The sequence below is a fragment of the Perca flavescens genome, chromosome 14, assembly GCF_004354835.1.
Source record: "Perca flavescens isolate YP-PL-M2 chromosome 14, PFLA_1.0, whole genome shotgun sequence".
Taxonomy (NCBI): domain Eukaryota; kingdom Metazoa; phylum Chordata; class Actinopteri; order Perciformes; family Percidae; genus Perca; species Perca flavescens.
The window spans coordinates 8,296,691-8,310,674 of NC_041344.1; the positions used below are offsets into that span (position 1 = coordinate 8,296,691).

A 13,984-nucleotide genomic window follows, 5' to 3' on the forward strand; every position below is an offset into this window, starting at 1 on the left:
GCTATCAGTCTGCCGGGGGAGAGCGTCAGAGGAGCCAGGTTGTGCACCCTGGGATTGTGGAATCTAAAAAAGAGCCGGAGGTGTCTGGGACCAGGAGCTGCACGGTTGCAGAAGAAGAGAAGGGCCCACGTTGTGTGTGGAAAAGGTGAGTTTCTCCTTTTATTCTTCTGTAGTTGTGCCCTCTTCATCTGCTTGCTCTGCTTGTTTGGAGCTGCGGTGAAAAGCTGGGAAGCACGAATCATCTTACTTTGTGATAGTTTAAAAAAAATAACAGGAAGTGGACTTTTGCTTCAGTGTGCAACACAGGAAACTGATGGGAAACTTTTTGTATATTATTGGCAATTTTCTGCACATGGCTGCCTTCAAAACATGAAGTATAGCTGCATATATAGCTGCAGCTGCAGTTTGTGCATTTACAGCGATTTTGGAGAAGCATAAGCTTTCCCCCAATGTTGACTTCTGAGCTGTTTTAAAATTCTTTTTATTCTTTCTAGTTTCATTTTTCATGCAAGAAGGCTTCTCCTCTCCACAGGCTCCTTAACATTTTCAAATGGGTTTCTTGCGGGTAATAGAAGTAGTTCTTCCATGTACGATTGCCAGGGGCGTCAGACTGGGGGGAAAAAAGGGGACTGAGTATCCAGGGCCCTCATGTCAGGAGGGCCCAAAAAGATGCTAGAATGAATAGCTGTAGATGCGGGGATGGGGCCCATAGAAAATGCCTTTCTACAGGGCCAAGAATTTTGTGCTACGCCCCTGACGACTGCATCCAAAGTGATGATTCCTTAAACCCTCTGAAGGTGATCTCTGGATTGTAGGGAAGCTGCCAAAGAGGATTGGTGCCTCAGGTGTGGCAGCAGTAAGCCGCAGCCTGATCCATCACACAAGGCCAAACCTCATCCAGCTCGCTCAGCTGGCCGATTTCTACGCTGCAGGATCCGTATAGGTTGGGTTGATGTTGTTTCGTACTGACACAAACACATTTTCAATTGTTCTTTGGAATTCAAAAAAATTTTTTGCTTTATAAAATAGTTTCACTTGAGAGTGGAAACATGTATGTGTGAGAGCACACATGCACCATCTTTTCCATCACATAACAGAAGGGGAGAGTAGTGGAGGAGCTGCTGATGTTTGACTATAAGAGACCCTCCACATCTCCCCCCCTCTCTCTCTCTCTGATCCTGAGGTAAAGAGCAGTCAGTAATCGGATGACAGGAGATAAAGCTTCCCTTAAGATCTCCTGCCCGGGATTTAAAGTCCTGTGCTCAACCTTCAACTCGTCCGTTGAAATGATCTTTTGATTTCATTGTGCAAGACACTACACTATACTGTACGTAGGGCTGCAACTTTCCATTCACAATTATCCTTTCGATTGATTTTGCCACTACTTTATTAATTGTTCAGTGAGTGAAATGTCAGAAAACAAGTGGAAAATGCCATCACAATTTGCCAAGGTGACATGTTAAAGTTGCTCGTTTTGTCCAATGAAGATTTTAAAACATAAAGATATCAAATGTAGGATGATATCAAACAGAGAAAAGCTGCACATCCTCACATTTGAGAAGCTGCATGATGACCAAATTAATTAATCGATGATTCATTTTCAAATTCTTCCATCATTTTCTCTAAAAGTTTCAATTTCTCCCCGTGGCCCCACAAACTGCAGCGTTGAATCACATCTTTAGATGAAAGTTAGAGATATAAATGAACGTAACAATGCAAGAAAGGGTGGAGCATTTAGTTAACAACTGGCAGTTCCTTGAAGTTCCTTGTTGATTTTCTGTAGCATAACAAATTCCTTTTCGGCATTTTGTCATCGACGCATGCATGTCCTTAAATGATGCTCTAGTCATTTTCCCTATTCAGCATCAACAATCATCCTTAGTGGAGAGTTTTCAAAGAGTTACTTTGAGGTTAAAAAGGCGAGGCGTCAGTATCCTATTACAGAGTATTAGGCACTGATGTTCCGCACGCAGGGCTTGAAATGAAAATTAAGTTGAAGTGAAGAAACCAGTCAGTTAGGAAAGGCACTGAGGGCATTTAATATGAGGAGTGAAAGGTATAGAAACGCAGTCATTTGACTCTCTTCTTAACAAGCACCCCAGCCCCCCCAAAAAAGAGTTGACCTCACAAAGCTGATGTTAATTAACAAATACAAATCATCATCATCAAGGTTGAATTCCATCTGAATAATGAAGGATGAAAAATTGCGTTAGATCACTCGAAATGAGAATTGTCAAAACACCACCACAAGATGAGCTGCTCCGAAGTTCTTTGAGATAAAGGATCATTAACCGTAACGTCAGATTCAGTTAATAAAAGTGACGTTTGATTAATCTATATTGAACATTAAAGCTTAGCTGTGTAACTCTAGAAATTCACTGACACAGTTCGGGGAGCTGTTTTTTTGCAACCCATTCATATACATTGAGAAAAGTCTAAATTAGGTTTTAGCTCCCCTTTCACTTCCTTCCTTTTTTTTTCCTTCTGTCCTTCGCAATGGGTGTTCTCTTCTCTTTCCAAATTCTGTCTCTGTTACATCTACATATACTTTGCTAGTCTTTGTGCAATCTTTCCTTTCTGCTTCTTTTATTTCTTTCCTACCATGGTCAGTATTTATTTTTTTCCCCTTTACATTCGTGTCACCGTTTTTGTTCACCTCTCCCTCCCTTCTCACTCTGTACAGTACATCATAGCTGGACCAGCGTGAGAGCTAATAACGGTATTACAACTTTGGGTTTAGGGAGGGATTAAACCTGTCAGGTATGTGTCTAATCTTTGCCCCAGATTTGATGTTGTAACAGCAACCCATGTGTTCCAGATCAAGGTTATCATGGTCCCTGAGTGATGCACAGCCTGGTCCACAGTGAACCTCTGCTGAACTTGTACTGTATCTTACAACAGTCAGACAGAGGCAGTCAGTTCCTGCAGGAGTTGTTGTTCTGATACTTTACTTAACTAACACATTGCATTGTCTTCTCTTCTTTATTCCCGTCCCCTCTCTCTCTCTCTCTTTGTCCCTCTTTCCCTGTTTCAGAGTGACAGTTTTCTTCTTCCCTTCAGTAACATCCCCTAGCAAACGTCGCCATGGCAGCTGAGAAAGCTGAAATGGATGCGCTGAAAAAGGAGTGCGATAGCCTCCGTACAAAGATTGAGGTGAGCAACTTGACACACACAGTGCTTCCTGATAAAGGTGGTTCAGATATGTGTAAGTATTGTGACACCCCGATTACACAAAACATAGCGTTGTGGTCCTGTAAAAAACCACGTATCTCCAAATAGACCCCTTCCTAAACAACTCCTCCAGATAACACATGGTTTTCATTGGACAGTGACTGTGTATATATATATAGATAGATATATAGATATAGATATATAGTCACTACGATAGAAAAGCAACTCTATAATATCTAGTATTTTTTTTGAAGAAATTAAAGTCCTATCTTTTTAGTCTGTCTTTTAATTAATTAATATTATAGCCTTTATAACTTTTAATTTGGATTCATTTGGATTATTTTCATCCCTCGTGTTTATTTCATCTATATTTTCAGTTTTATGTTTTTTATTTTTTAATTAACATTGTATTGTTTTGTTGTTGTCCTTTTTAATCACGCAAAATTATATTTATTGTCGGTTCATTTTTGATTTTGTTTTTTTTGTCTGTGTTGTTTCAATGTTGGTGTGTTGGGCGCTTTGGGTTGCATGTTTGTATGAAAGCTGCTGTCACTTCCACTACTTATCCTCATGCCTTTTAAAATATAAAGTTGAAACGGCTTACAACAACACCTCCACATCTGTTAATGTTCATCTTTTAATTGAGCCTGCATTACATAAGCCTGATGAACTCAACTTCAAACTGCATGCTGGGAGGAAATCTAGGTGCAGTTTACCTTCCTTACTCTCCCCTGTTGTTCTTTCTCTTCTCTCACACCAACATGTAACTCCCCGTGTGACCACCAGGCGGCCCGTAAGGCTGTGAATGACGGCACCATGGCAACAGCAGCAGGAGGGGCGTCCGCGGTGGGCCGAGTCCAGCTAAAGCTCAGGAAGAACCTCAAGGGTCACCTGGCTAAAATCTACTCGCTGCACTGGTCTGCTGACAACAGGTGATGACGAGAGGGTGGACAGGAGTCTCTCTGCCGCCCGAACACTACAGACTTTTCCGATGCACAGGCACAACATTATCAATGGCTCCGTTCAAGTGTCCCATGTAAACCATGATAGGGTGACAGTCAGCACGCACGCACAGTACCAGGACCCTGAAACTCAGGCGTATTTTACAATATTTCTCTAAAGGCGGAAATGATCTGAACGGTTTGGTGAAGTATCTGTGGAAGCCCCTCCATTCCCCATTTTGGACACACACACAGACACACAGAAATAAAGAAAGAACAAACTTTTGTCATAACTTTATTTTTCTTTTTTACTCATTGGACTGGATAGCTACAGACTAGAATGGGTGGTTTAAATGTGGAAGCTTCAGAAAAGCCACACTTGAATGTAGATACATGTAATGTCACTTCACTGTATTCATCCACCTATCACATAGAGCCCATCCTGCCCCCAGCAAAAAGGCCCTCATAAGTCGTTTGTTCCGGCAGCAATTACGACTCATATTTACGGTAATAACGGTGGCTCCCTCAAGTGGCCAAAGTAGTTATGCTGGAAAGAAAGCAGAGAGGAAGGTAACAAAATACAAGCGCGACAACATTAATGAACCCGTGACAGTTACGTTGTCTGGTTTAGATATGGAGTCGTAATTCCTGCCGTCATAGGAATTATGGTGACGCTTTGGTCACCTTTTTAAAACATTTCATGGCTTTTTCCCGACGTTTTTGTGACTTTTTCAATGTTTTGGGCACGTTTTTGGCGCTTTCTCTAAAGTTTGCAGGTCTTCTTTCAGTGTTTCTGACAGTTTTTTCATTGTTGTTGTTGCTTTTCCGAAAAACTTTTTTCCACAACAATTTTTTTTTACATTTTCAGCGCTTATTTTGACGTCCCGTATTTTCTGTTGTAAAGACCCAAGGACAACATGAGGCTTAAGACAAGATAGACTTTATTGATGATGAGGAGCAGTACTGCCTGCAACACGAGACTCTGCTCTCAGGCATCTGACCCACAACGTTGTCTTAATTTAAAAAAAAAAAAAATAATAATAATAATAATGATTTCTTCAAACGGAGAGGGTGACTTTCTTGTCTCTCACACAGGTCAATGGTCAGTGCATCACAGGATGGCAAGCTTCTCGTCTGGGACTGCTACACAGGGAACAAGGTAAGATCACATCACTGTAAACAATAAAACACAGCAAGTTACTGTACATAATTGTTACTGTGATTTTATACAATATGTTGTTGATTACTGTGATCAGCTCAACGATTACCAAGGGCCGCCCGTAATCTGAGGACGCAGAAATTTGCTGAATTTGTCCGCAGATTTTGAACAAATTAAAATAAAACTTAGAATGTTGACACATCTCCTCCCAAGCAGACAAACAGCCAGCTAGATTCTGCAGATTTTTGTTCAGGAACAAAGCTGGGGGAAGAAATCTGCCGATTCTGTTTTGGGTTTGATAATTACTGTAATTTTCAATTGAATACACAGTATTCGCTAACACTTTACTTGAAGGTATCTACATAAGAGTGACATGACATGACACATGAACCCTAACCTTAACTCTAACTCTAACCCTAACTCTAACCATAACTTGTCATGACAAAAACCCAATGACACTTACTAAAAGAAGAGTTATGTCATAAACGTTTATGACTTCTTTATAATGTTTATGACATGTTCATGACTGTGTCATATCACTCTCATGTAGATACCTTCAAGTGTAACCCAGTATTCTACTGTGAAACAGTATACAATAATTTACTGTGCACAAACTTACTAAATGACTGTGGATTTCTTAGGCAGAGTACTGCCTTCAAAGATTGGTTTCCAATGCAGGTTATACCCTGATATATGTGAACGAGGCTGTAAATCAACTAAAAACTAACCAAATTTCCACTTCCCAGTTGGTTGCTGTCCCACTAAAGTCAGCTTGGGTGATGAGCGTCGCGTTCGCCCCCTCCGGTAACCTGGTGGCCAGCGGCGGTCTGGATAACATGTGCACAGTGTACAACATCAAGGCTGCCAGCCCCAAGACCCTCAGGGAGCTGGACGCGCACACAGGTGAGGATGATGTCCTCCGGCGCCATTTTGTTTCCTGGGGGTAAAACACGCACTCAGGGGAAACATCGAAATGAAAGATGACGTTACATGAAAGAACAAACGTAAATGAGTTGATGTTCGGTCGGACTGATTGTTCATGTTCATTTCCCACCCAGGTTACCTGTCTTGCGCTCGTTTCCTTAGCGACAGTGAGATCCTCACAGCCTCCGGCGACACCACCTGGTGAGTTTATCGTCGATCATTGTCGGCTGGAAACATCTGCAAAATGTCATGTTTGGAATCCCAAACTGCTCCCCTGGCCGTGGCTATTTCCTGACGAATCAAATCCACTCAGTTAAAAACTCAAAGATATCCGTTTTGTTCTCTTTTGGCCGGCACCTGTGGCCAAAGCAGTGATTGCGGGTGCGTTTTTGGATCTCACTTCTGAGAGATCCGAACACGCTGTGACCCGTTGGAAGTTGCCTTCTTCTAAATGTCAAATCTGTCAACTGCTTCACGATCCTCATAGTTTGGTTTTCACAGGTCAGATATGAAACTGACCCGAGGAAAAGCTACTCAAAACTGGCGTTTATATAAATGAATATTCACCACACAAAAAAAGACACCTGATCCAAAGCAGTCAGGCCCAATAATGGTTACACCCAAATGTGTTTGATCATTTTCATTCCCTCTCATACCGCTCTTCCTCCCTCTCCTCTCCAGCTGTCTGTGGGACCTGGAGACTGGCAAGCAGAAGATCATCTTCACCAACCACATTGGAGACTGCATGTCGCTGGCTCTCTCCGCCGACATGAACACCTTCATCTCTGGAGCCTGTGACTCTCTGGCCAAGCTGTGGGACCTGAGGGAAGGGACCTGCAAGCAGACCTTCTCCGGACACACCAGCGACATCAACGCCATCAATGTGAGCGGGGCTATAAATTAACTTCTTTCTTTTTCTTTTTTAATCACCAGCCTACGTGGCTAGTGGATTTTCAAAGGTACCAGCCAATCAGATTTTCCACTAGCCAATTTTTCTCCAGGGGAAAATAAAACAGATTATGAGTGCTGAATATGTTTAAACATCAATGTTTCTTTAAATTGTTTGCATGTGGGTTGATACTCAGTATCTCAATATATTGACTTAAAGGAGAACTCCAGAGAACTCGATTTTTACCTGAATCTTGATTGCTAGATGGCTCCGAGTACTGTCGATAGAAAAAAAAACATGACCAAAATCGGTGCTAGCAAACTGGGTTGCAGCTAATGGTCAAAGCTCCCAGTTAGCTAACATGCCAGTTGTGGATGCATATTCTAAAGAGTGTCTTTGTGCCTCTTAACAGACACAAAATGCAATTAATGCAATTTTTCTTCAAGTTGGCCTTATTAAAGTCTCCTGCGGTTATATGAACACTGCTGTTAGTTTATGGTGTACTGTTCAGCAGGAGAGAGCATCGTGTTTACATTGCCGTTGGGTGGAATATACACAGCCGTGACGATCGCTACTGTTAGCTCTCTCTCACACATTGGACCTTTAAAATCAGTGCCACACATGAATACAAACAAAAGCTTCTTCTTCTTCTTCTTCTCTCCCCACCTCAGTACATGCCCAATGGACATAGCTTCATCACAGGCTCCGACGACTGCTCCTGCAAGATGTACGACCTGCGCTCCGACCAGGAGGTGATGAACTACCAGGACACCACCCTGAACTCGGGCGTCACGTCTGTAGCTCTCTCCAACTCAGGCCGCCTTATCTTTTCCGGCTACGACGACTTCAACTGCCACATCTGGGACTCACTGAAGGGAGAGAAAGTTGGTGAGTGGGGGGTCGATTTAGTCAGGATTTCATGATGAATAAATGTAGAAAAACAAACTCTCTGTTAGACGTCTATATACATTTAAAGGTCCCATGACATTGTGCTTTTTTGGATGCTTTTATATAGGTCTTAGTGGTCCCCTAATACTGTATCTGAAGTCTCTTTTATATAGACCTTAGTGGTCCCCTAATACTGTATCTGAAGTCTCTTTTATATAGGTCTTAGTGGTCCCCTAATACTGTATCTGAAGTCTCTTTTATATAGACCTTAGTGGTCCCCTAATACTGTATCTGAAGTCTCTTTTATATAGGCCTTAGTGGTCCCCTAATACTGTATCTGAAGTATCTTTTACATAGACCTTAGTGGTCCCCTTATACTGTATCTGAAGTATCTTTTACATAGGCCTTATTGGTCTCCTAATACTGTATCTGAAGTATCTTTTACATAGACCTTAGTGGTCCCCTTATACTGTATCTGAAGTCTCTTTTACATAGGCCTTATTGGTCCCCTAATACTGTATCTGAAGTATCTTTTACATAGACCTTAGTGGTCCCCTTATACTGTATCTGAAGTCTCTTTTACATAGGCCTTATTGGTCTCCTAATACTGTATCTGAAGTCTCTTTTATATAGACCTTAGTGGTCCCCTTATACTGTATCTGAAGTTTCTTTTATATAGACCTTAGTGGTCCCCTAATACTGTATCTGAAGTCTCTTTTATATAGACCTTAGTGGTCGCCTAATACTGTATCTGAAGTCTCTTTTATATAAAACTTAGTGGTCCCCTAATACTGTATCTGAAGTCTCTTTTATATAGACCTTAGTGGTCCCCTAATACTGTATCTGAAGTCTCTTTTATATAGGCCTTAGTGGTCCCCTAATACTGTATCTGAAGTCTCTTTTATATAGACCTTAGTGGTCCCCTAATACTGTATCTGAAGTCTCTTTTATATAGACCTTAGTGGTCCCCTAATACTGTATCTGAAGTTTCTTTTATATAGACCTTAGTGGTACCCTAATACTGTATCTGAAGTCTCTTTTATATAGACCTTAGTGGTCTCCTAATACTGTATCTGAAGTCTCTATATAAATATATATATATATATATATATATATATATATATATATATATATATATATATATATATATATATATATATATAACATCCAACAGAAGCACAACAGCTTGTTATTCTTAAATCGATTTAGAAGAAATAATTTTTCAAACAACTAGTGGCAAAAAACAAATATGAAAGTACAAATATCACATGAGATCAGACTGGTGATGTGATCAGGTGAATGATTGTCTCTTCTTTCTCTCCTTTCCACTCCCTCGCTCCTGTTTCCTTTCCTCTCATCTTGTCTTCTTTCCTTTCTTCACCTCCCCTCTTCTTTCCTCTTCTCTTTTCCTTTTGCTCCTCCTCCTTTTTTTTCCTTCACTTTCATGCCGTCCTTTTTCATTCCCTCACCTGTTTCCTTTCCTCTCCCCTTGCCCCCTCTTCTTTCCTTTCCTTTCCTTTCCTTTCCTCTCCTTCTCAATCAATCTTTCCTTTTTATTCTCGCTTTTGTCCTGACTCTTCTTTCTTCCTTTTCAATGCTCTCAACACCTCTCTTCTTTCCTTTTCTTCTCTTCTTCCCTCTCGTCTTTTTGTTGCTTTTCCTCTCCTTTTCATTCCGTCCTTTTGCACACTACCTCTCCTCTTCTTTCCATTCCCTTCATTTCTTTTCTATATTCTTCTCTTAATTATTCATCCTTCACTTTCATACCGTCCTTTTCTATTCCCTCATCTGTTTCCTTTCCTCTCCCTTTTGCATCCTCTCCTTCCCTTTCAATCTTTCCTTTTCTTTTCTCCTTTCTTTACCCTTCTTTCTTCCTTATCCATGCTCTTTACTCCACTCTTCTTTCCTTTTCGTTTCTCTCCTTCCCTCTTGTTTCTTTCTCTGTGTTTTTGTGCTTTTCCTCTCCTTTCATTCCTTTCTTTTGCATACTGTCTCTCATTTTCTTTCCTTTCATTTCCTTTCTATACCCTCTCCTCCTCTCCTTCCCCAGGTGTGCTGTCCGGCCATGACAACAGGGTGAGCTGCACCGGCGTCCCCGATGACGGTATGGGCGTCTGCACAGGATCCTGGGACAGCTTCCTCAAACTGTGGAACTGAGGCGTCCCGGCAGAGGAAAACACCGGGCGAGGGAGAGGAGGAGAGGAAGAGGAGGAAAAGGGGGAGGAAAAGGGTGAAGATAGGGAGGAGAAGATGGGAAGGAAATAAACAAGTGAGGTGCACCGGTGTTTGGAGCGGAGATCTTCCTCTTTTTTTCTTTTTCTCTCTCCCTCTCTACTTCTTCCTTGTTCGCGTATGCAAAACATGAGAGGTTGCGAATGAGTCACGTTGTATAAATGGCGTCACAGAAACAGCGCACGATGCATCCCGCTGTATGTACAAGAGAGTTTTATTGTTGTCGGGATGATTTAAAACACTTTAAAATATAAAAAAAAAAATAATAATTAAAAAATAGCACGTTATTCAGAATGATTACCGAGCAGAAAATAAGCTCTTATTGAGAATGTCAATTAAACACAAATAGATTTTTGACAATACAAAAAGAGAAAGAAAAACACTTGAATATTGAAAATAAGACTGTAGGATTACAGATCTATTTTTATTGTCTTTGACCTGTAAAAGAGCCCTGCACTTCTATAGATGAAAGATTGGCATGTACATTTGTTTGTATTTTATAGTTTTAACACATTAGGATGAAGAGTCTATGTACAGCGTCTTTATTTCTTCTTCATTTTTTTTCTGGGGCTGCACATATCTAGAGTGTATGTGTATGCCATCTTGGGTCCCCTGCTAACAACCAGCAGGCCTTTTGATCCAAGATGGCTGCCGCTGTTTCCCCCCGTAAAATTCGACGACCCAGTGCCCAGATGAATAAAGGCAGGGAGGTGGAGCCAGGCTGGCGGTCTGACCTGTGAAAACACGCTCTGTACAGACCTGTAAACTTCATTTTACTCCCCTGGGTTCAGCTGCATTTTGCACTCGTGCAGTTCCTCTGTAAAAAGACAAAATGTTTGTTGAAAATCTTTCTAATAAACATAGATATCTGCATTAACACCACGTCAGAGTCTGTGTGTTTGTGTGTGTTAACCCGTGTGTTTTCCCCGGGTCAAATTTGACTCATTTTCAAAGTTTTAAATATCAGAAATATGGGTTTCTTTCAACCAAATTGCCCAAAAATAACATGGATGTACGTTGTATAATATAAATATTAAAAATATAAAAAAAATATATTATTTACATAACATTTTGGTTTTATCCAATTTCATAGCATCCTTTGGTCTTAACAAATAGTCAAAATAATTCATAATTTCTGCTTTTTGGTATAATGTCATGTACATTAGGTTCATTGACCATGCATTAAAAAAAAATAAAGTTAAAGTGCCAAAAACGTTTTAAAAAGCATCAAAAGCATCGAAAAAAGGGACAAAAATGTCAGGAAAAGCGCCAAAAAAAGTTAAATTTCAATTATGACCCCAAAGGACAACAAGTTCATGGTCAACGCAGTGCTTGAAGTGGAGAAAAAAAAGGGGCCGGTACTCTCTTGCATTGGCTAATCATTATGACATATGAGCTTTCTACAGTGAAAAACAAAACGGAGATGTGCTGGTACAACAATAAGTTATTGTTATTTATTGACAACATAAATGTATGTATTTATTTTTTGCACAGTGACAGCTGTTGCTTCGCCTTGTCTGTACCAAAGGCTTGAATTAAACCTTCCCTATATGTACACGTATACACTCAATATTCCATAATGACAAAGTGAAAACGGGATTTTAGAAATGTTTGCAAAGAAAAATAATGACATATCACATTGACACAAATATTCAGACCCTTGAAATTCAGCTCAGGTGACTCCCCTTTCTCTTGATCATCTTTTCACCTTGATTGGAGTCCACCTGTGGTCAATTCAATTGATGGGCATGATTTAGAAAGACATACACCTGTCTATATAAAGCCATGAGAAAGAGGGAGCTGCCAGACATGGACAGAAATATAACGTACATCATTCTGGGATTTGGAGTCATTTTAGCATTATTTATATCAAAATCTAACAATTGGTGGATATTTTTTGGCCGACTTGAGTATTTTTAGATGATTACATAGGTATATGTTGTGTAGCCTACATTTAACAACTTTTAGGCTGACAAAAACTACATAATTTATGTAGGCCTCAATCAAGTAGCCTACCGTATTTTCCCACCAAACGTTTACTGAGTACTAAAAACAGCATTTAGGTTTTTGAGCTGATGAATACATTTTATATGCAATATATTTTAACATTTAGCTGAAATAATAAAATATTGAAAAAATCATCCACATAAACTTTTTTTGTCTTTTTTTGAGTCTGGTCAAATGTTTCTCAAAGGAGGAGAAAATGACATCTGAGTCCCAGTATAAGAAAATAAAGGACTATATACAGGAATGAGTGCTGTACTGGAAGTGTGTGTAAGGTTTACAAAAGTACTTCCAGATGACAAATACTATAGGTGCAGAAGAACATAGAAAATAATAGGGTCCACACATTAGATAATGCTTTCGTGAACATATTTAATTACTACCAAGTCTCTGCTATTTTTCCATCTAATTCTATTTAAAACATCAAATTGTTTAAAAGCACATTGTAATGCCCTGATCAATGTCAATGTCTGTGCAGTTTCATGTTTTATGTATTAAAAGATTGACTTATTGCCTTTCCTTCCTCAGAGCATGAGTCTTCATGAATCATTTACATACTAAACAAATAAAAACAGCCTAATTCTACACTGCACCACTCCCAAACTCTCCGATAACCAATTTATATCCATTGCATTTGTAGAAAGTCAGCCATAGTCAGTGGCCACGCTTACATTCACACTGATACTGTACGAATTTGGTACGGATCATGTAAACAGCATATTCCGGTTGGATATTCCGAATTAGGCCTTTTTCTGGATATAGCATTTTCCGATTAAGACACATGTGATATGGCGTTATTATTCTGGTTTTAGAGGCATTCTTTGGACAATGTGTACAGCGCAATCGGAATATGCGTCTCAGTCAGGTATTTTACCGCAGTTTGTGACAGTTTCGACCTTTTCAAGAAGCTAGTTGAAGGAATAAAAGAGGGACGCTGTGTTCGCACGGTCCAACAAGTCTGCCACCGCTGGAAAACTTTGAAAACAATCGTATTTTGAACGGCTACATGTAAACGGGAATATTAGTGGAATATTCACTTTCGTTATCCATGCAAACAGCTTAGGGCAAAAACCGGAATATAATGTGCATGTAAACATAGTCAGTGTAACCAGTCCAGGGCCCAAAGTGTCAGGGGCCTCCCTGGTCTTATAGTTCGTTCCATTTGTTCCGAGGTCAAAGTCGGAAACACGCCCCCTGACCTCGGATTTCTGAGCTCGACACTCGGGCAACCACCGAGTACCGCGAGCTAAAAATCCAACATGGCTGCTCTGTGCATCAACAGTTGTGAAAGGTGTAGTAACATACAGATATAAGCACTTCTGTGTTAATTGTGTCTCACTAAATCAGTCGAACACGCAGCACTGTCCATTTTCTAACTGCAGACATCTTGTTATGCTGTTTTTATGCACAAAAAACAGCGTAATGCGTTGTTATAAACTGGCATTTGCTAACAATGGCTAACCTGGCGAGAGCTAATGGAAACAATGAAAATCTGACTTGTAAATACGCATTCAACCCAGATCTGACGTCATTTCCAGCTTCGGCTTCCGAGTTCCGAGGTAAATGGAACGCGCTATTAACCTGCAAAATGTCACTCAAAAGAGACACATACAGACAAAGAAACATAAAAGGACTACAAAGAGACACAAAATGTCCACAAAGAGATGCAAAATAGCTGCAAAGACACACACCTGTCTGTATAAGAGAGTTGCCACTACTACGAAAAGGGAAAAACAACTACAAAGAGACGCAAAACGACAACAAAAAAGTGTGTTG

General features: G+C 40.3%; 1 protein-coding gene across 6 annotated transcripts; it reads left to right on the plus strand.

Annotated features, from left to right (window-relative positions):
• Window positions 1-3,084: 3,084 nt before the first annotated feature.
• On the plus strand, window positions 3,085-10,864 carry gnb3b (guanine nucleotide binding protein (G protein), beta polypeptide 3b). 6 transcript variants are annotated; one of them, XM_028597737.1, is made up of 8 exons: window positions 3,085-3,153; window positions 3,958-4,103; window positions 5,208-5,271; window positions 6,018-6,174; window positions 6,330-6,396; window positions 6,877-7,078; window positions 7,756-7,972; window positions 10,023-10,864. In XM_028597737.1, the coding sequence occupies exons 1-8, from the start codon at window positions 3,085-3,087 to the stop codon at window positions 10,127-10,129; spliced, it is 1,029 nt and encodes a 342-aa protein (XP_028453538.1). In that variant the 3' UTR covers window positions 10,130-10,864. The 6 variants fall into 6 exon arrangements, with proteins under 6 accessions (XP_028453538.1, XP_028453540.1, XP_028453543.1 ...); XM_028597741.1 differs by lacking the exons at window positions 3,085-3,153; window positions 3,958-4,103 and adding exons at window positions 4,757-4,888; window positions 4,981-5,104; XM_028597739.1 differs by lacking the exons at window positions 3,085-3,153; window positions 3,958-4,103 and adding an exon at window positions 4,161-4,207.
• The last annotated feature ends 3,120 nt before the right edge of the window (window positions 10,865-13,984 follow it).